The sequence below is a fragment of the Gopherus flavomarginatus genome, chromosome 10 (genome assembly GCF_025201925.1).
Source record: "Gopherus flavomarginatus isolate rGopFla2 chromosome 10, rGopFla2.mat.asm, whole genome shotgun sequence".
Lineage (NCBI taxonomy): Eukaryota > Metazoa > Chordata > Testudines > Testudinidae > Gopherus > Gopherus flavomarginatus.
The window spans coordinates 22,662,211-22,685,748 of record NC_066626.1 but is presented as its reverse complement, the minus strand read 5'-3'; the positions used below and the strand labels follow the sequence as shown (position 1 = coordinate 22,685,748).

General features: G+C 41.9%; 1 protein-coding gene across 6 annotated transcripts in view; it reads right to left on the bottom strand.

Moving 5' to 3' along the window:
- Positions 1-23,538, bottom strand: part of ALS2 (alsin Rho guanine nucleotide exchange factor ALS2) — a 66,441-nt gene that overhangs the window by 22,443 nt on the left and 20,460 nt on the right. For 5 of the 6 annotated variants that reach the window (XM_050969555.1, XM_050969558.1, XM_050969554.1 and 2 more), the window contains 10 exons: positions 20,244-20,309; positions 14,951-15,113; positions 14,077-14,208; positions 13,707-13,835; positions 11,088-11,158; positions 10,528-10,594; positions 7,378-7,580; positions 7,170-7,235; positions 4,910-5,008; positions 4,129-4,293 (listed from right to left, as the gene is read on the bottom strand). In XM_050969555.1, the coding sequence (XP_050825512.1) occupies positions 4,129-4,293; positions 4,910-5,008; positions 7,170-7,235; positions 7,378-7,580; positions 10,528-10,594; positions 11,088-11,158; positions 13,707-13,835; positions 14,077-14,208; positions 14,951-15,113; positions 20,244-20,309 (1,161 nt within the window). The remainder of the gene's footprint in view (positions 1-4,128; positions 4,294-4,909; positions 5,009-7,169; positions 7,236-7,377; positions 7,581-10,527; positions 10,595-11,087; positions 11,159-13,706; positions 13,836-14,076; positions 14,209-14,950; positions 15,114-20,243; positions 20,310-23,538) is intronic. The other variant, XM_050969556.1, reaches the window with a different exon arrangement.

Here is a 23,538-nt window from a genome sequence, read left to right as displayed (position 1 = left end):
TGGGTAAACAAAATGAAAGAAGCAGTTAGAGGCAAAAAAGTTATCCTTTAAAAATTGGAAGTTAAATCGTACTGAAGAAAATAAAAAGGAGCATGAACAATGGGAAGTCAAGTGTAAAAGTATAATTAGGCAGCCCAAGAAAGAATTTGAAGAGCTACCAGCCAAAGATTGAAAAACTAACAGGAAAAAAATTATGTACATCAGAAGCAGGAAACAGCCAAACAATCAGTGGGGTAACTGAATAATCAAGGTGCTAAAGGAAGATAAGGCCATTGCGGAGAAGCTAAATTAATTCTTTGCACAGGTTTACACTGCAGAGGATGTGGGGGAGATGCCCACATCTGAGCCATTCCTTTTTAAGTGACAAATCTGAGGAACTGTCCCAGATTGAGGTGTCAGCAGAGGAGGTTTTGATTAAACGAACAGTAATAAGTCACCAAGGCCAGATGGTATTCGCCCAAGAGTTCTGAAGAAACTCAAATATGAAATTGCAGACCTACTAACTATGGTATATAATCTATCATTTAAATCAGCTTCTGTACTAAATGACTGGAAGACAGCTAATTGCGATCCTGGCAATTACAGGCTGGTAAGCCTAACTTCAGTATCTGGCAAATTGGTTGAAATTATAGTAAAGAACAGAATTATCAGACACAGATTAACACAATATGCTGGGGAATAGTCAACATGGCTTTTGTAAAGGGAAACCATGCCTCACCAATTTATTGGAATTCTTTGAAGGGGGTCAAACGTGGACAATGGAGATCCATTCGATATAGTGTACTCGGACTTTCAAAAAGCCTTTGACAAAGTCCCTCACCAACGGCTCTAAAGAAAAGTAATCAGTCATGGGATAAGAGGGAAAAGAAGTAATCAATCAGGGATCACTAATTGGTTAAAATATAGGAAACAAAAGGGCAGAAAATGGTCAGTTTTCAAAATGCAGAGGTGAATAATAGTGTTCCCCAGGGATCTGTACTGGGCCAGTGCTGTTCAACATATTCATAAATGATCTGGAAAAAGGGGTAAACAGTGAGCGGGCAAAATTTTCAGATGATAGAAAATGATTCCAGATAGTTAAGTCCAAAGCAGACTGCAAAGAACTACAAAGACTCACAAAACTGGGTGACTGGACAACAAAATGGCAGGTGAAATTGAATGTTGATAAATACAAAGTAATACACAATCCCAACTATACATACAAAATGATGAGGTCTAAATTAGTTGTTACCAACCAAGAAAGATCTTGGAGTCATTGTGGATAATTCTCTGAAAACATCTGCTCAATGTGCAGCAGCAGTCAAAAAAGCTAACAATATTAGGAACCATTAGAAAAGGGATAGCACATAAGAAAGAAAATATCATAATGCCACTATATAAATCCATGGTATACCCACACTTTGAATACTGAATGTAGTTCTGGTCTCCCCATCTCAAAAAAGATATATTAGAAATGGAAAAAGGTACAGAAAAGGGCAACAAAAATTAGGGGTATGGAAGGAGAGATTAAAAAGGCTGAGAATTTTCAGCTTAGAAAAGAAACAACTAAGAGGGAATGTGATAGAGGTCTATAAAAAATTGTGACTGGTGCAGAGGAAGAATAAGTAAACATCGGGGTCAATACAATGAAGTTAATAGGCAGCAGGTTTAACAGAAACACCAAGTATTTCACACAATGCACAGTAAACCTGTGGAACTCTGTGACAACCGTTGTGAAAATCATTGCCAAGAGATGCTGAAGGCCCAAACTATAATGAGGTTCAAAAAAGAACTAGTTAAGTTCATGGAGGATAGGCACATCAATGGCTATTAGCCAAGATGGCCAGGGATGCAGCCCTGTGCTCTGGAGTCCCTAGCCTCTGATTGCCAGAAGCTGGGACTGGATGACAGGGGATGGATCACAAAATGATTACCTGTTCAGTTCATTCCCTCTAAAGCACCTGACATTGGCCAGTGTCAGAAGACAGGATATTGGGGTAGATGGACCATTGGTCTTACCCACTATGTCTGTTCTTATGTTTTTATTTTCAGAAACTGACAGTTTTAATAAGGCAGAACACAATAAGCCAATATCTAAGCAAGCAGATCTGAACAACTGCTACAGAATTAACAAGGGAAAAGCCTGCTGGTTGATCTGGATCAGCATAAACTGAGCTTTGAAAGAGTCACGTATAAAAGGAGATCCTTACTGATGTGAGGCATGTGCAGAGGGTGGGTGAAGGTTAGATAAAACAAAATAAGATTTCCTTAAATTTTTTTTTACCCAGACCTCTTGACTGAGTTTTCGATTTCATGACAACTCACTTGCCCTCACTTGAGCGGGCTCACATTATATACTGAGGTAGGACCAATAAGGGAGGAAGAAGGCTAGTTCCACAGCTTGCAGTTAAATTCAAGGGGGGTGGGGGGAGAAGGGGAAAGACATGGTCAGAATAGTCATTTGGTTCATGGACTAATGATATTTAAAGCAAAGGGCTGAAATAAACCAAGTCAACCAGACATTCATTTTGAGGGTTCTGCAGTATCAAAGATAGAGGAAATAAGAGCCATTTTGAAAGAGATATTTTGGATAGCAACTAAACAAGATTGCTGTCAAATAGATTAGAGGATCTGAGTTATTTCTTACACATAAACATGTGAATCTTTCAAGGCCACTGAAAGACATACTCAAAGCGGCCTTTCTTTTCCAAGTCAAAAGGATCATACAGATTAGACTGTATGAATTTAATTGTATGCTTAGAAGTAGATCTAACACTCTCTTCATTTTCCAGCTGTCCTGAAAAGGCATATGGTTTTATGCATTTCAGTCTTCAATAGTAAGTGAAACTAACTTACAAACCCCCCCCCCCCCCCCCGCCCCAAAATATGATGCTTGCCACCTGGTATCATGGCTTATTGGAAGATACTGGTTTGATTCATGGTTTCAGCCACTCGTGTCTGACTGGGACTTGTTAGAAAGCAGATGCAGCAGGCTAAGCTTCTGGGACAGAGAAGGGGAGAGGTAAATTCCAGGCTTTGCTCAAAGTCACTATCACTACCCAGTGAGACACTAACAGATGAAAGCAGTCTATCCATTCCTTATTCACAGTGCCTTGAGTAAACATACTGAAAGAAATCTTCCTACCCAAAACCCAATGTTATTAAAGTTAAAAGAAATATAAATTCCACATTGTCTTGATTTTTAATTATCCACAGAGGCGGCAATGAAAGCTACTTTCTGAAGTCTCTTCCAAAATTCTAACTTTTCATAAAGCCAAAACTGAACTTGCAAGTGAAGAGTATTTCAATAGCAAGAATGGCAGGCCGGATATATGGTTAAATATTATGGAAGTCTGAAGAATATTGTGAGGAAAGTACCTTTTGACCAGGACCAAATGTGAAACCGATGTTAGGAACAAAAACTACAGAGGCCAGAACAATTCCCCCTCTCATCAAAAACCCAGACCTTGGTCATGGCTTTTCACTCTTCCACCTCATATATGGGCTTCCAGCTCTGTGAACTAGGACCAGACACCTTAGCTTCCATGAAAAGCTCTTAGCTTGGAGAAAGGAGACCTTGGAAGAGAAGACTTCAGGTGTTTTGTACAAGTGCCTTCTATTAACTTACCTCTGTTCAGATAGAATCAGGTTTTTAGTACACTCCTGCTACTTATCCCATCTTTTCATTTCGCTCATTCATGAGGAGATGAAGTAACTTGCCCCCAGCTGCCAGAGTGAATCAGTAGCTTTACCTGGATTAGAATCCAAGATGACCTAGTTCCTAAATCTTTAATCAATGGGCAACTCAAGCTTCTGGTTGGTGGGATGAGGGAATACTACATATGCCATTTGCAAAGCATGCAGAGGTATGGATGGTACTGAAGAAGCTATCAGAGTCAGTGCCACACTTCAAGCAGAAGTATGATGGAGAGCACGTAAAAATATTGGCTTCAAACGGAAGCAGTGGAATGGAACCCATACTTTGAGCTCCTAATCCTCCCCCATCAACCCCAAAAGCCTATAATAGACTAAAGTCAAATTGCAGAAACTGAAAACATGTAAAGAGATACCTATTCAACCCTTTCCCCTCCAAGTTTATGTAATTTTGGGCAGATTAAAAGTTTGGGATTCCTGCCATCAACACATTACCTTGTGATATCATCAAAGACACCATATCCAGTCTTCTTATCCATCACCCACTGGCCAATGAACATACTGGGAGAGAAAGATGTCAGTTTGCCACTGCGCAGGAGACCATGCCCATGACGCATGTTATCCTGAAAACATCCTTCATACACCTCACCAGTGGCATAACTGTAATGACAAAAAGAATGGTTACGATTCTTATGATCTGTATTCTTTCATCCCAAGGTTTTCAGGAATAGATACTGAATTTTTCCCTTTTCCTTCAGAGACTGCACTAAACCCAAGCCCAATTCTGGAATCAGATTAACAAGTACGTTTAGGAGGTGAATAAAAAAGGGTTGCTGCTCATTGTCACTACAACAAAGTTAAGATCCTTTTTCAAGTGAGACATGAAATACCATAAGACATCTGTCACAATGAATTTCAAGAGAAAACTTGCAGGTTGAAAGGAGGAAGCAACATTAAAACAGAGACAGTGTAACAGCTATCAGAGTGTGTGTGAACATGTACGATAAGAATTGAGATTTCTTGGCAGTTTTAAGCCATAGTAACTGCAGCTCGGAGTTTAGGAATATGAAAATAGCAATAGGAATGCTAGTGGAGACCTGAAACATTAGCCCCACCCTGGAAAGAAAACAGAGTTCCAGTGCACCAAAGGGAATAAACTGCTACTGAAAGCTGCACTTGATATGTTAGCTGAAGTTCAAATAGTTATTGTTCCCTCTTGGACCACACACTTACTATTGGAAGGAGCAAAGATTATCTTAATGAAAGAAGGCATTACCTGTAGACTCCTTGTCCACACATTTTGCCCTCCTTCCAGTATCCCACATAATGGTCATCCTTGGTCAGTGCTTTGTTTGGTATTTTGTATTCACCATACCTGCCAATGCATGAAGATCAAACATGAGCAGCCATGATATGAATGTATAGACAAATCCAAACTCCGTTATTTACAAAAGGAGGTATAAAATCAAAAACAACGTATTTCAACATTAGATTGCCCTGGGTGGCTCTGTCTCCAGCTCCAGCAGTTAGAAATTGATTTTTGTACTGGAAAAAAAAAAAAAAAAAAAAAAAAAAGGAGGAAGTTCTAAACCACTAGGTTTTTTTTACTCTGTACTGTTTTCCACGCATTTGGTTCTGGCCTGTAGTAAGCCTTCTCTTCCTCCATCAGTGCTTTGGTTTTTTGTGCTCCACAGTAGAACCCTGCAGCGCAACAGCACGGCCTCAACCTATGCTTTGCAAGAATCTCTCTTATTTCAGATCCTAAGGACTGATCTTCACTATGGGGAGATCGGGGACAGTGATGCTGCTGCAATTGATGCAGCAGGGGTTGATTTAGAGGGTCTAGTGAAGACCTGCTAAATTGATGGCAGTGTGCTCTCCGTCAACCCTGGTACTCCACCTCTCTGGGAAGTGTAAAGGAAGTTGACCAGAGAGTGTCTCCCGTCAATGCAGCGCAGTGAAGACATTGGGGTAAGCCAACCTAAGCTACGTCGACTCCAGCTACATTATTTACATTGCTGGAGTAGCATAACTTAGGTCAACTTACCCCAGTAGTGAAGACAAGCCCCAAGTCTGTCTCCATCTCCTGTACATTGTTCAGGAGAAACAAATAGATCTACCTTCAGTATTATTGCAAACTAAGTTCTTAAATCTCTTTATATCTTTATGGGTCAGTCACAAACACTGTTATTTTGGCTATGGACTTAAAAATTTATAACCATTGAGAATATCTGAAGGAGTAAAAGGATTGTAAAGTGTCTAGCTAGACGGGGAAGGTGGCACAGGTCTTTAAAAAAGTGTTTATAAAAAGTGCCAGAGGCTCAAGATATTGGTGCTGCTGTCTTTCCAGAATGGCTTGTGGTTGGGTAGATGGTTCAGACAGCAAGTAATGGACAGCAAAGTATTCAACACTGACCACATGAGCTGCATACTCCAAAATGTGTGCAGTGGTGTTTAATTACAAAACTGGTAGTTCTAATCTTAACTACAGCTTAATGTTTTTGACCTGGAGAACCTTTTCCCCCTTCCCCCTTTAAGAAAAAAAAAAAAAAAAAAAAAAAAAAAAAAAAAAAAAAAGGGTATTCAAGATACACTGGATGGTTGCGAATGATCAAAAGGCCAGTTGGGGCTCTTAGATCTGCTACATCCTGGCAGCTGAGCTATAGAAGTTGTCTGCAGGATGTAAACATGCCAATCCTCCAGCCCCTACAGGTTCAATTACATACATTAGAAAGTCTTGTTGCAATTTCTAGGTTGAAGTTCCTTACGTAACCATACATTCCTTATAAGTACCTAATATAACCACAGTTCTCATTAGCCATATAAAATGTCCATTCCTTGTTAGAAAATTATTAAGCTCTTGGTTTCAATGATATAGTGTAGAAGCAAATTCCGTGAGTTGAACTATATGTTGTGCACCAAGTTATTCCCTTTTATCAGTTTTAAATGCTGCTTTTCAGTTTTATTGGATAGCTCCTTTATCTTGTATTATGATATGGGAATGCCTATTTATCTATTTTTTTCCTACTCTATACTATTCATTTTACATATCACGATCAACTCTCTTAAAAATAGTCCTAACTTCCAGGCTTCTGTTTATGGAATCTTTATATTGCTGTTTCCTTTCTCCAGGCCTTTTCTATTTCTACTCTTTTTGAAATGAAGTGACCAGAACTTAATACACTATTCAAGATGATGGTGCACCCCTAATTTATATAAAGGCATTATATGCCTTTTCAAAGAGCAAATAAATGATTCAGCTTTGTGATTTTTTAAAAAATCTTCAGATACAACAGAAGGCCTCACTGGTAAGCAAAGATAAGAAAGTTGACTGACTTTTGCAGTCAGATTCACTTGTCCATCTCTCAGCATCCTCTCCTCCACCTTCAAACCTCATTTGGTCTTTGTATTGTTTACTTACAGACTGCAAGCTTTTTACATACACACACATAACCTTGATCTAAAGAGAGGCACCACTATCTACCATAAACACTTTTCCTGTTTGCTGCTCAGAGGGTAGTGAACTCTGCTCTTACCCATCTTCCAGGCCATTTCGGAACATCCCAGAATACATCCTTCCATCAGCCCATCTTAGGATCCCTCTGGAACACACATACACCCACTACAGTTAGGCCAGTTACACTAGTATTTCATGTTTTATGCAAGCAAAATAATGACTATTTTGCACAGCAACCAAACTACCTCTTCCTATTCCATTCATCTGTTCAGTCTGAATGCTTTTACCTGCCATGGGGTTTCCCGGAAAGCCATCGCCCATCATAGGTGGCATCTTTAAGCCGAGGGTCCTTGTAAAAGGTGTATTTCGCACTACGTGAAATAGGAGGCTCCTGTCTCTGAATATTCCCACCAGTTCCATAAGGTGGTAAGTCAGATGTCCCCCTTAGGGCCTGATCCACAGCTTGGCTTATAGCCCTCAGCCACTTTGTCTGAAATAGAGAGTTTATGGAAGGGTTTATTTGTAATCTATCATGTTTAGCAATCCATCTCTCTTTACACAGGTATTATTGCAGGATAAATGTAGATAAAAATGAGACTTTTTAGTTCCTTGGATGAATAATGTTCACATGTGATACAAGTAATGTGAGACAAGACACCTCTTTTTTCCCGCCCCCCATCTCCCCATTATAAAAGGATGCTTAGTATCACCACACACTCCCACACCGTGGAAGAAAAAACAAAAGGAGGGGGGAAAGAGGGAGAATCAGGAAAGTTACCTGAAAATCACACAAGAAATCCTAAACAACTATAAATATCTATCTCATAACAGCCATCCAACAAAAAAAACGAAGTCAAACAGACTGCCACCTCCAGGAAAAAGAACATAGCACCAGTACCCACCACTTGAACGCTACATAACACCTGATCATCATCAAATTTAAAATCGAGACTACCCCTACCTGGAGCTGAATTATCTTTACTCTAAGGGACTGAACTTCTATCCCTCCACAGAACCGGATACCATATTAACACGTGGAGCACCAGAGAATTACTCCTGTGATTCTGTTCACATCACTCACAATTACTATGTCCCCACTGACAATCACAAGAAAAAAAGGAATTATCTGACTAGATACCATAGAGTGGAAAAAACCACAGTCTTGATCATTACATGGATTGCTTTGGGGGGCAAAAACAACAACAAACAAACAAACAAAGAGGAGCGAAATCCTTATCACCACCACATCCACCACAATCTTTCCACCGCCAAGAGGACAGCTATGCAATCCCAGAAACCTAACTGCCACACAGTGCTCAAACCAGCAGACAAAGGGGGCACCATCATAGTTCTCAACCATGATGACTACGAATGAGGCCAGCTGACAACACTCTGACACCACCTACTATAAAGAACTCAAAGACGACCCCACGCCACAATTTTTCCAAGGATTTAAGGATATAATCAAATCCTTCCCCAAACAACTCCAAGAGAAACTCTATAAACCTCATCTCCAACAAATACACTCCAGGGACCTTCTACATGCTTCCCAAGATACATAAACAAGTGAAGTCAAGCAGACCCATCGTATCTGGCCACAGCATTCTCACTGAAGGTATATCAGGATTTACAGAAACCATCCTCAAGCCACTCACCACACAAGGGGCCTGCTTCCTTCAGGACACAACAGACTTCCTCCACAAACAACCTCCCTCAGAACACCATCCTTGCCACCATGGATATCATTCCCTTTACACCTACATCCCTCACAGTGATAGCATAGCTGCCTGCCTCAAATATTTACAAGACCATGGACAACCCTCAGATATCCACCCAAACACATCAAACTCAGCCATTTCATCCTTGCCCAGAACAACTTTACATTCAACAAACACTTTGTCCAAACCATGGGAACAGCCATGAGTACTAGTATAGCTCCCCAATAAGCCAACCTCTTCATGGGCCACCTTGAAGAATTTCTGGACAAATGCACCCAAAAAAGAAAAAACAACACACACACACACACACACACACACACACACACACCCCACAATGAAATACCTGAGATACATTGATGCTATTTTTAATCATCTGAACAGATGACTTACACTCCCTCAGATTTCCACCACAACTTCAACAACCACCCCTTCTTCATTAAAAACCTCTTTCTGGGACATTCACACACTAGCATTAGCTTCCTGGACACCACAATCAGCTTCAAACAATGGAACCCTACAGACAACTATATACAAGAGCCCCACTGATCACCCTACCTATCTTCCTAGATCTAGTAACTTCCCAACCAACCACCCCAAGAAATCTGTTATCTACAGCCAGGCACTCAGACACCACAGAAGATGCTCTGAGAAGAAAGTCCAGGATACACACCTGGATACACTCAAAACCACCTTCAGAAAAGGATGCTCCACCAGAGTAGCTCACATCATGCAACAAGCCACCCAAATACCCTGACAGAACCTGCTTCAATACTGAAATAAAATCCCCTCTGACTCCACAACCCTTAGTTGTCATCTACCACCCCACACTGAAACCCATAGGGAGCATCAAACTACAATCTATACTCAATGGGGACTCCATCCTGAGAAATCTTTCCTGAACCTCTCCACTTCTGACCTTCATACAACCCCCGAACCTCTCCAAGCTCATGAAAAGCAAGCTACCCAGAGACCAAGATACACCTACTCAAAGCTGTACCAGACCCTGCCAGAACAGATGCAAGACCTGCAGACATGTCTCCACTGCTACAATCATCAACTCCTCCCATAATACACCTTTCAAGATCTAGGGTCCTACACATTTCTATCACAATATGTGGTCCTCATCCAGTGCACTAAATGCCTATGTGGGTGAAACCAGACCATCACTACAATCTTGAATGAACTCTCATAGGAAAATGATACAGAACGAAACACACCAGATCACCTGTGGGTGAGTACTTTTCACAAAACGTTCACTCTATATTTGATCTCTCAGTCCTCATCCTCAAAGAAAAATGTGCACAACACTTTCAAAAAACAAGCCTGGGAGTTTAAAATTCATAACTTTGCTAGACACTAAAATTAATGGTTTTAATAAAGACACTGGATTTATGGCTTATTACAATAATCTATAAGCCATTACCACTCCCCCCATCCTCCATTTTTGTCTTATTACTACAGAGGTGTTGTTAACAGTCCACTCTACCTTGAATGGTCCCAGAAAGTATGTGCTAACTACTTATGCTAAACTATCTGTTCAATCTTGTATTTACGTGTGACACACTGAGCATGTTTCCCAGATCTGAAGAACTCTGTATAGCTTGAAAGCTTGTCTCGCTCACTAACATAAGTTACTCCAGTAAAAGATATTAGCTTACCCACCTTGTCTCTCTAGCATCACCAGAGGTAATTAAGAAGTTCTGCATCTGCCTACCTTACCTTTTCCTGTGGTGTTGATGAAAGAAGAATGAAATGTTCCTCTGGTGTAGTAACCTTCAAACCATTCCTAGAGTGGAAACAAGAATAAAACCAATCAAGAAAAGACCTTTCACTAGCTGGTGAAATTTTCAGCCTGGAAAAAATAACCTAGACTTCTTACCAAAGGAGGGATAGGTTATCCTTTTTAAAAAATGAGTGTCACAGTGAGTGTCACTTAGCTTTAACTACTAGTTTAAAAGAAAACAGTAACGCAAGAAGCCTCAGAAATGGCTACTTTTTGCACTCTTCCTCATCTCAATTGTTTGTGCACTCATGTGATTTACAAGTACAAAACAAGAATATAGCAGGATCCTACTTTAACAAAGCACAGTGAAATACAAAAGAAAAAGAAAACTTTAATTGGATTAGAAGAATATATGGGCCAAGGACACATCCCATACTGTGCCTAGCTTACAAGACTTACCCCAAATGGTTGCAAATTATTTTATTATAATTTAGGAACATCAGACTATTTCAGCAATAAAAATAAGAATGAACCCTAGTTACAGAGGAATACTCACACATTACCAGCTTCTTCTGAAAGAGCCTCCACCCACAGCGTTGAAAGGGGGAAAATATGATGTGTTGAGAACTGCAGCAAGGGGAAGGAAGGGGAAAAATAAAAAATAAATAGCTGATACACCCATTTGCCCCACCCCAAATTCCTTATGATGCATCCTCCCCTGCAGTTTTGTCTCCCCACAGCTGAGAATAGGCATGAGACTTGTGTCCTGAAAGCTAGTTGTTCCCAGAAGTGCCAGTTGCAAACCATGACACCTGTGAAGCCATAAGGAAGACCTTGATGTATGAATATTTTTTATGTTTGACACACAGGTTATTTCAACTCTCTTTGGAAACAGGCAACACTTCTCACTTTTAGGTGTCCCAACACCATTGTGAGACAGAGGGTACGTCTACACTATGGGATTATTCCGATTTTACATAAACCAGTTTTGTAAAACATTGTATAAAGTTGAGTGCACGTGGCCATACTAAGCATGTTAATTCGGTGGTGTGCGTCCATGGTCCGAGGCTAGTGTTGATTTCCAGAGCGTTGCATTGTGGGTAGCTATTCCGTAGCTATCCCATAGTTCCCGCAGTCTCCCCCGCCCATTGGAATTCTGGGTTGAGATCTCAGCGCCTGATGGGGCAAAAATCATTGTCGCAGGTGGTTCTGGGTAAATGTCGTCACTCATTCCTTCCTCTGGGAAAGCAATGGCAGACAATCATTTCCCGCCCTTTTTCCCTGGATTGCCCTGGCAGATGCCATAGCACGGCAACCATGGAGCCCGTTCAGCTTTTTTTTTTTTTTAAACTGTCACCGTATGTCTACCTGATGCCGCTGACAGAGGCGATACTGCAGCGCTACACAGCAGCATTCATTTGCTTTTGCATGATAGCAGAGACGGTTATCAATCGTTCTGTACCGTCTGCTGCCATTGTAAATTGGCAATGAGATGACAATTATCTGTCGTTCTGTACTGTCTGCTGCTATCATGGGTTCCCCTGGCTGAGGTTGGCCGGGGGCGCAAAGGCAAAAATGGGAATGACTCCCTGAATCAATCCCTCCTTTATGGTATCTAAAAATAGAGTCAGTCCTGCCTAGAATATGGGGCAAGAGTACTAGAGAACCAGTGTACCAGAGAGCACAGCTGCTCCATGTCAGATCCCACAGAAATGACGAGCTACACGCCATTCACAGGGGGTGCCCCTGCAACAACCCCACCCGTTGCTTCCCTCCTCTCCAACCTTCCTGGGCTACCGTGGCAGTGTCCCCTTCATTTGTGTCATGAAGTTATAAAGAACGCAGGAATAAGAAACAGTGACTTGTTAGTGAGATAAAATGAGGGGGAGGCAGCCTCCCGCTGCTATGACAGTCCAGGCATAACATTAAGTGGTGTGGGGGAGAGGAGCCCAGCATCCTGCTGCTATGAAAGTCCAGGCAGTACAGAATCTTTTCTTTACACAGGAAAGGGAGGGGGCTGATGGAGCTCAGCCCCCAGTTGCTATGATGAGGATGGTTACCAGCCGTTCTGTACCATCTACTGGGAATGACTGGGAATCATTCTTATTTTTACCCAGGCGCCCCGGCTGACCTCACCTGAGGCCAGCCAGGAGCACTCACAGGCTGATGACAAGGACGGCTAGCAGTCCTACTACACCATCTGCCACCGGGGAGGGGAGAGGACCGGATACTGCTCTTCACTGCCGCAGCATTGTGTCTACCAGCAGCATTCAGTAGACATAGGGTGACATGGAAAGAAGTCAAGAAATGAATTCTTTCGCTTTTCTTTCACGTGTGGGAGGGGAGGGAGTAAATTGTCGAGCTACACCCTGAACCATGCTGGACAATGTGTTTGAACCTACAGGGATTGGGAGCTCAGCCAAAAATGTAAATATTTTTCGGAGACTGCTGTGGACTGTGGGATAGCTGGAGTCCTCAGTACCCCCTCCCTCCCTTCATGAGCGTCCATTTGATTCTCTGGCTTTCCATTATGCTTGTCACGCAGCACTGTGTAGCCTGGAGATTTTTTTCAAATGCTTTGGCATTTTGTTTTCTGTAACGGAGCTCTGATAGAACAGATTTGTCTCCCCATATAGCGATCAGATCCAGTATCTCCCGTACGGTCCATGCTGGAGCTCTTTTTGGATTTGGGACTGCATGGCCACCCTGCTGATCAGAGCTCCACGCTGGGCAAACAGGAAATGAAATTCAAAAGTTCGCGGGGCTTTTCCTGTTTACCTGGCCACTGCATCCGAGTTCAGATTGCTGTCCAGAGCAGTCACAGTGGTGCACTGTGGGATACCGCCTGGAGGCCAATACCATCGATTTGCAGCCACACTAACCCTAATCCGATATGGTAATACCGATTTTAGCGCTACTCCTCTCGTTGGGGAGGAGTACAGAAACCGATTTAAAGAGCCCTTTATATCGATATAAAGGGTCTCGTAGTGTGGACGGGTATAGTGTTAAATCAGTTTACCGCTGCTAAAATCGGTTTAAACCCGTAGTGTAGACCAGGCCAGAATATACCTAGATTATGAACAACAGACTCACCATATGGAAAAATTGGAGCATGCTTTCAACTAGCTGGGGCGAAAATAGTTTTCAGTTCTGAGAGCTATGGGAGTTGGCTCACCTGAGCATGGACTAGAGCATCATTAAAGAGGATGAACCAGTTCACCGAGAATCTCCCAGCATGCTGTAGGGACAGCCCCCGATTACTGCTTTCACAGATTAACCGACGTTCTGGTCTCCTCAAGGAATCCTACAATTAAAAAAAAAAAAAGTGCTGATAGTTTCTGAATTTCAGTGCTGTTTGTGTTATGATTATTGTTCACAAGAAGGGCCAAATTGAGATATTGTGTTAAAACTTCCAAAAATTAGAGAGGCTTAAGTAGAACAACGACATCATAAAGCAGGGAAATGTCTGGAGAGGAAAGTAGTGACTTCAGAGCCAGGCCTATACAAACATGCGGTGGGACGCTAGTGATAATAGCAACTCATACCGTCATTTTCCCAGGAAAGGTCTTCCAGAAGCTCAGTGTGTATTCTGCTTCCTTCCTTTTCCTATTGAGATGGACAGCAAGAGTCTCATAGCAAGAACTGGAATCTTGTAGTTTTTGGTATTCTGGAGATGTCTAAAGGGTAACAAACAAAAATAAGTGGTTTTGTGAGACATATAATTTCAAAGAATGTGTATCAACCACAATGGGTTAGTAGTTATGAGCTCCTGACTGCAGGGGAGGTCACCCTGCTGCTGAGTGGCTCTGTCCTCAGGCCCTCTGTGACAGCAGAGGTGCAGAGGGCTCCCTGTGCTGCCAGTGACAGACGATCCCTTCAGGTGCAGGGAAGGCGGCGGTCCTGCCTGGCAGAGCAGAGACCCTCAGCCAAGGCCACAATGAGGACGACGCTTTCCTGATGATGGGAGAGGCTACCCCACTGCTAAATTGCTCCTGCCTAGGGGTGCAGCCCTTTAGAAATAGCATGACCTCCCCCATGCCCCATCCTCCTCCTTGCTGTCACAGGCGCGAGGGAGCAGGGCCACAGAGGTCTCCCTGCATGGTGGCAAGGCCAGTGACACTCAATCCCTGCAGGCACAAGTGGGGTGAGAGGCCACACGCCTGCCAACTATTACCAATCAATATATTTTTTCCATCAACTTCAGCATGTCAGCTGAAATCAATGTGTACTGACAGTGCTTAAAATTGAATTCTGCCAAGCCTACTTATAAACCTAAAGGGATAAGGGTTTTAATCAAATTGTTTTAGTATAATATTTGTAATAAGGCTAGTTTAGTGATACCAATGTGTAATCAAAGAACAAGCAATCCCCTCCAAAATCTCCTACCAAGTAAATTTCATACATGACAAGATGGCTTACCACTTCAAAACACGTAGCAAGCTTTAGCAAAACTCTAGCATAGTTATGAAGTCGTCTGACTGGCAAGAAAAACAGGGTATTTAGCACTTCGATCAACTGTATGTTTTCCTCCTTCATTTCAGCTAGATCTTGTAACAATTCCTGGTTTTTACCTAAAAAGTCACTAAAGGTGAAAAAATGACATAACAAAACCTTAGTAATGCTTTGCAATACTATTACAGAGTTCCCCTTATGGGGTTATATCAAACCAGCAGAGATTAAAAAGAGAAAGATGAACAGGACACAGGATCCATTCCCATTATGGTTTAAGGAGATTTGTTATAACATAGCTCTATGCTAACTTCAATACTTGTTTTGGTACAAATAATGGACTTGTGTGCTGATGTCAGTTAATTTAGTGACTGCATGTATGAGCAGATTTGCTGAAGGAAGAGTTACTCTCCAAAGAGGAAACTAGACAGATACTTGCCTTTTTCCATTAGGTCTCCAACTAGCCAGGTTAAAATATATACAGAGAATGGGTTTCCATGCCACCTGTTAAACTAAACTAATGCGTCTCTAACACTGAGAAAAGTGATGTGCATAACAAAGTGCAATGAAAAAGTCCCTATCTTTGCTCCAGTGTAACTCCCTAAACACATTTGTGTATTCTATTCCCCACCACTGTTGTTTAATGAAGTTGAACAGCCCTCTCCCCAGCTAGAAAAATCATATCCTCCCTCAAAGATACATAGGGAACCTAGTCAATCCTCAGTCTGATTTCCTAAATGGAGGATTAATTTAGTTCAGGTAAGAGGATGAAAACAGTTATAAGAATACCACATTTGGGAACAAGAACAGGATTTCTTCACACACACAAAAATTAACCCCACTTGTCCTCTTGTTCAACACAGCTGTGTCTGTGTGCGCGCATGCGCGCAAGAGAGAGAGAGATGACAACACACACAGAGGCAGTTATTCGGAGAGAAGCTATTTGAACAGGGAATTCTGTGAAGCTCACGCAAATTGAAAAGGCAAGTAACAGAACAAAGAACTAGCTTATAGACTTGCACAGCAGGACACCTAAGAAGAGTTCTACATGATTAGCAAGGTGCTGCCTCTCAAATACCAAATGAGTATACCTTGCCTAATTCTGCCCATGAGCTTTATGAGCCTTCTTGTTCAACAAGTATAAGGCGAAAAAGAGCCTTCTTTGGAGATAAAGCCGCTTTTCTTTGGTCACAAAACTAACAATATGGATAGTTTGCATTTTTAGAGTGCTTTAAGATCCTCACAGGGAAGGCTCTGTAGCAGTATCAAGTAATAACAGAGTCCTCATGCTCACTGTTCTTACCCACTGTCTCAGAGAGAACACCCAAGAGTCTGCCAACAAATTAGGACTCCTGGTGAAACTTATATACTTGTCTTTTTTTGTTTTTTACATACAAGATTTGACTACTAAAATCTCTATATTGGGAAATATCTATAGGAGATCCGCTGACATTAACCACTGACAGACTACCCTGCTGAAAAGCTCTCACAGAATGAAGGATTCATTCTAAAAAGACAATTATCCGCAAAGAAACCTCCTTGTTTTTTGCTACAAGGAACAGATCAGATTTCTAAAACATATTTCCTCCCTGAAGTTTCTAAACCTGAAAAAGTGTTAGCTATCTAATGAGACTGTGGTGTCAGTATTAGAAGCTGTCACTACTGACAGTGACACTAGACAAAGAATTCAGTATGCTGAGTAGCTCCACCATCTGAAATGATCAGTGGATCCACAGTTGTCCCAGAAATTTTGCCCACACTGGGCATTTGAATTTAGAGCTTGCAACACTTCACCATTAAAAAAAAATTGATCAATGCACAGGTAGATGATTCTGAACCTTTTTCCATTGAATGATTTCACATTTAGCAAGGTACAGATAATCCTCAGATGCACTCTAGTATTCCTTGCATTGTCTCCTAGGACACTTTAAAGAAGGTAACACAGACATGTTTTATGGAATGCTTTGTACACCAGAAGATGGACAACTGAGCCATTCCCGTATCACTGGAAGAACTGAGACAAGACACTTGCAAGATTGCAACTTTTTAGACACCAATTTACAACCCCCAAATTGCAATTGCTTTTCCAAAGAATTAAGAGAGCCAAAAGATATATTAGGTCGTTAATTCTGCATTGACTGAGAGATGAACTGTTATTTTCAATTGTTATCATACACTGATAACCATCATTTTAAAAACTAAACACTAAACGTCAGTGACATCATGAAGAGCAGCTTCAGAGAACCAACGCTATGGAGAGTAAAGTACAGTTACTCTTCCTTCTAGTCAAAAGGAGAGTTCCACTCACCCAGTAAGGGACAGCGTTCTCCTTGACAAGAAGATTAAAAGAATAATATTCTTAAAAAGGGTTGCCTTAAAATGCTGTACCTATTAAATACTGCAAAATTAACAATTATCTAAGCTTATTAGCTCTTGAAGAAACTTTACTCCCAAGTAAATCCATGGCAGTTATGTAAGGATCATATTTATAGGCATTGTGAATGGGTGATCAAGGTTTAGCCTTCAGCTAAGCTCTCGTGAGCCATGAACTGACAAATCTTTTTAAAATAACATTAGTCAATTTTGTTTACTCTTTCCTTCTCCACCTTCAAGAGAAAGCAGACCTAACTAAATACCTTCACTACTATTTATAAAAATAATAATACATCACAGGCTAGGTCTACACAGCGGGGAGAGTCAACCTAAGGCCTGGTCTACACTATGCATTTATACCGAATTTAGCAGTGTTAAACCAAATTAACCCTGCACCAGTTCACACAATGAAGCCATTTATATCGATATAAAGGGCTCTTAAAACCGGTTTCTGTACTCCTCCCCGACGAGAGGAGTAGTGCTGAAATCGGTATTGCCATGTCAGATTTGGGTTAGTGTGGCCGCAATTCGATGGTATTAGCCTCCTGGTGGTATCCCACAGTGCACCACTGTGACCGCTCTGGAAAACGATCTAAACTCAGATGCACTGGCCAGGTAGACAGGAAAAGCCCTGCGAACTTTTGAATTTCATTTCCTGTTTGCCCAGCGTGGAGCACTGATCAGCACGGGTGGCCATGCAGTCCCAAATCCAAAAAGAGCTCCAGCATGGACCGTACGGGAGATACTGGATCTGATCGCTGTATGGGGAGACAAATCTGTTCTATCAGAGCTCCGTTCCAGAAGACGGAATGCCAAAGCATTTGAAAAAATCTCCAGGCTATGATAGACAGAGGCCACAGCAGGGACTCAACACAGCGCTGTGTGAAAAGCATAACGGAAAGCCAAAGAATCAAATGGACGCTCATGGAGGGAGGGAGGGTGGACTGAGGACTCGAGCTATCCCACAGTTCCCGCAGTCTCTGAAAAGCATTTGCATTCTTGGCTGAGCTCCCAATGCCTGAAGGGTCAAAAACATTGTCGTCAGTGGTTCAGGGAATATGTCGTCAATTTACCCCCCCGCCAAAGAAAAGGGGAAAAAATCGTTTCTCGCCTCTTTTCCATGTCACCGTATGTCTACTGGATGCTGCTGGTAGACGGGGGCTGCAGCACTAAACAGCAGCATCCTCTCCCCTCCCCAGTGGCAGACGGTAGGGTACAATATGACTGATAGCCGTCCTCGTCATCATCCTGTGAGTGCTCCTGGCTGGCCTCGGTGAGGTTGGCCGGAGGCACCTGGGCAAAAATGGGAATGACTCCCGGTCATTCCCTTCTTTAAGCTTTGTGTCCTGGAGATTTAGTCCTGGCAGATAGTACAATAGGGCTGGTAACCGTCCTCATCAATAGCAGCTGGAGGCTGAGCTCCTCTCCCCTCTCACCCTTCAATGAGTAATGGAGATGTCCTGCCTGGAATATCATAGCAGCTGGAAGCTGCCTCCCCCTCATTTTCATCTCACTAAAAAGTCACTGTTTCTTATTCCTGCATTCTTTATTACTTCATCACACAAATGGGGGGATAACTACCACGGTAGCCCAGGAGGGGTGTGGGAGAATGGAAGCAAAGGGTGGGGTTGTTGCAGGGGCACCCCCTAGAATGGCATGTAGCTCATCATTTCTGGGGGATCTCTGGGGCTCTGACCCGGAGTGGCTGTGCTCTCTGGTTCTCTAGTAGACTTGCCCCATATTCTAGGCAGGACGGACTATTTTTAGACAAAACAAAGAAGGGAATGACCTGGGAAGTCATTTCCATTTTTGTCCATGTGCCCCCGGCCGACCTCAGCGAGGCCAGCCAGGAGCACCCATGACAGCAGCAGACGGTACAATATGACTGGTAACCGTCATTGCCAATTTCCAAAGCAGCAGACGGTGCAATAGGGCTGGTAACCGTCTCTGCTACCTTGCAAAGGCAAATGAATGCTGCTGTGTAGCACTGCAGTACCACGTCTGTCAGCAGCATCCAGTAAACATATGGTGACAACCAAAAAAGGCTAAACAGGCTTCATGGTTACCATGCTATGGCGTCTGCCAGGGCAAAGCAGAGAAAAAAGGCGTGAAATGATTGTCCGCTGTTGCTTTCACGGAGGAAGGACTGAGTGACGACATTTACCCAGAATCACCCGCGACACTGTTTTTGCTCCATCATGAATTGTGATCTCAACCCAGAATTCCAATGGGCTGGGGAGACTGCGGGAACTATGGGATAGCTATGGGATAGCTACCCACAGTGCAACGCCCTGGAAATCGACGATAGCCTTGGTACATGGACGCACACCGCCGAATTAATGAGCTTAGTGTGGCCCCGTGCACTCGACTTTATACAATCTGTTTCAAAAAACGGTTTCTGTAAAATTGGAATAATCCCGTAGTGTAGACATCCCCGCAGATACGCAACTTAGCTGAAGTTGGTGTATCTTAGGGCGATTTACCTGGCTGTGAGGACGGTGGCAAGTCGACCACTGCCGCTCCCCCGTCGACTCCACTTCCGCCTCTCACCGCGGTGGAGTTCCGGAGTCAACGGCATAGCGATCAGGGATCTATTTTATCACGTCTACACTAGACGCAATAAATCAATCCCTAGTAGATCAATCACTACCCACCGATCCGGCGGGTAGTGCAGACACACCCAATAGCTGAGGTCAGGTATAGTGAAATTTCTCTTCACCTGATGGGAAAGGAATTATGGTACCCAAAAGTCCTGAGAAATCATGTGAGGGAAGCCAGGAAAAAAGAAAAAAAAAATCCATCTGCATGTCCACTAACATGCATATATGTTAACACAACAAAGTAAGTCTCTCTGATTAAGAAAATAAAACACTAGAAAAGATTTACTTACATTGCTGGCTTTGCAAGAAGCATGAATCCTCCCATCACCAGAAAGTTTGTTACAGATGTGCAATACCTAGAACACATAAGAAAAAAAAAAAAAGGCACCTTCTGAAATCTCTTGGGAGAAGGGCAGTGAATTCCTGTATTCCTCCAAATAGGAGATTTTTAGTGCCTACTTTATTACAAGTCTGCTCGTAAGATGCTTTTAGGTCAGGTTCTCTCCTATATGTATATAATGTAGAATATAGACTGTAAATGTGCAAGCGTATCAGATATATCTATGTCTACAGATATAGATATATTTTATAATCACTTTAATTGAAAAAGGATACACTTGCACATTTACATTCTCAACCTTAGTGCAGCTCCGAGGTCAAGGTTTCCATAATAAACTATTATCTCACATTTTTGATCCTGAAGGGAAATAACTTTCATTTTTTTGCTGGTTTCCTCCCCTGCTTCTTGAATCTTCTTCTTCTCTCTTACTGTCTCTCAGGCTGGATGTTAAGCATACTGATGAGTAGAGCCCTGCAAATCTGTGGATATCTGCAGATGCAATTTCCACAGACCATTTTTGCAGATTAGATGTGGATACAAATTTTGTATCTGTGCAGGGCTCTGTTGATTACTATTTTATTAATTATTCATTGTTCTTGAAATATTTCAGAACAACTTGTCATAAAACCTTGTCCTCCAAACCTTCAGGTTCAGATTCGGAACATGCACTCTTTCTTCAAAAAGGCAAAAGGGGAGCTGCTGTAGGAAGAAAACATTTAGTCTGGATCTTCATTACTGTTGGATGAAGATCTTGAAAAAAAAAAAAGCAAGCCACTAAATTCTTGGGCTTCTTTCTTTGTTTATGTTTAGAGACATACAGTTCTAAAGAGTCAAAGAAAAATTCCATTTGTGTGCAGCTAGACAAAAATATTCATCCAGATCAGTGAGGACAGTTTTGGTTTTCCTGAGGATCAGAGATAGGAGCCTGGGGATTTATATCTGAATGCAGAATGACAAGCCCTATCTTGGAAGCATTAAGTAAAGGTTAAAAAGTCACCTGGAAAGAAAAATAACTTGAGCACGTACCTTTTTTAGACTTTAAAAAGAAAACTTGAAAGTATTTCCCCCACTTATCCCCCTCCAAGGGCAAATGAGAAAGTCAGGTTGTGTCAACCAAAGGAGATTCTATGGTGACTGAAGAACTAATCAACTTATGATATCACAGGAACAGAGAGGAAAGGCATTTTTAATCTTACTGTTTTGAACTGTTGTTTTAAAAATGGGTGTAACATCAGTACCCAATCAACATTTGGAACAAAGGATATCTTCATTAAAGATAACATTGCTGAGATTTCTATGGAGAGAAAAAAAAAAAACAAAAGAAAAACCCCAAAACCCACCACACACACACTAAGCAGATTTTTAAAGAGCTCCACAGGTCTTCATACATCAAAGGATTATATATAAGGGGAAGGCAAAAACTATACAAATAATTAGGCTTGGTCTACAATTAAGACTTTTAGCAGTATAACCACCATTTCTTTGGTTTAAAAAAATACCAATATAGTTACAGCAATATAACTTTTATGTTTAGAAAAGCACTTAAGAAAGGAAGTGAGGCAGTAAGAAGGTCTTCACTGACACAAACCTTCCCTGTTTCCTCAAAGACAAATATATACCTGAGGCCTCTGAAGTAACTGTAACCTTCCTGAATACTCTGAATCTTTGTTTTCTCATCAACTGCTAGAGATACAGGGCAGGCCACAGAGGTGTCTGCCATAATCAACAGTTTTGTGAGGTATAAAATCCAGCTTTGCTTTCCTTTATATGGGTGGGGGAGTAAGGGTAGAAAAGCTGTTAAAACATCTGCTCTATTGATAGTCTGAGGGGCTGAAGAGGACTCGGTTCTCCAACTTGGGCGATGCCTGGCTGAGAGGGAGGTTCTCTCTACCTCTGCTGCTTTGACTGCACTACTTTTCAAAAAGGCACAAGTCCCCCTCAATATATAACTGGAGTATTCAATGTGTGCACTTTTTTAGGTACTGTTTGAACCTCTTAGTTTTATAACTGGTTCTCTCAGTCATTCGGCGATTCTACCTAGAAATGAAGCAGCTTTGCTAAGGTGCTTCAGAAAAGAAGGTGCTAATTATCAGAAGACCTCTAAAAGCTAATTTAGCAATTTAAGCAAGTTGCCAGATATGCCCCTTTTAGGGGGTAAAATTGCTGTTTATGCTCTGCAAAGTGGGAGCCCTGAAGATAGCCAGGTCCTGCTGTGTGAGTGCGAGAGAGAGAACGAACAACATGGCAAGGAACCAAGAAGATAGGATTTAAACTGAAGTCAAAGAGTAATTGGTCATTACCCCGCAATCTGCCTGACAACAGGCTAGCCCCTCTTTACCATGTCTGTCATTCTTATAGTGGCAAAAGTGTCACTATTGGCAATGCTATAGTATTACGATCAAGGACAACTTGAAAGAGTTTAAGGTCTCTGTCAAACCTCATATCAGAAACTGAATCTGTAGACTTGGGAAAAAAATATCACAAATCAATGCACTTTCAGAGATGTTAACATCAGTTCAGGTTCAATGTCTCTACCGCAACAGCCAGTAACACTAAACTCTATAAACAGTGCAGCAGGCACAGGAAGAAAGTAGTGTCTACAGAACAGCACTTTATATTTTAATATCTAGATTAAAAAAGACTCCCTATAGGAAAAGGCAGAAAATGGCTTTACAAAAGTAGCCTAGAAAGACTGGCTGGGAAGCAGCAAGTTTGCAGTGTCTGGGCCACAGGAGAGATTCCCATCGGAACAAAGGACCATCACAAACTTCACCACGTCTGCTCTCAGTGCTATGCGCATGCCTTTGACCTAGCCTTTTCCAACATGAATATATGGCAATATATGTGTTTATACCCTATTTTTATAGATTAAAAATAAATTCCCAAACAAAAACACTCCACAGCACACTTCTCCACCTGGAGAGAAGCTGACAGAACACATGACAGATACTAGCCACGTTGCTTAATGCACTACAAGAAGGCACTCTGATACGACCATGACAAGTGAAGTATAAACCTATAGAGTAGAATGGATAGAGAAATATGCAGAGGAAGATGAAAAGCATTAAGGAGCTGAAGAGAAAGACAGCAGTGATGAAAAACAGCAGCAGACTGGAGGTGAAAAACAAGAGGAGATTAAGAAAGAATATGCAGACATCCCAGATGAGAATGAAAAATACATAAACCAAGAAAACCCACCCTGCCAGAAGCAGCGCCCCCTTTTAGTCACCAATAATGTGGGAAGC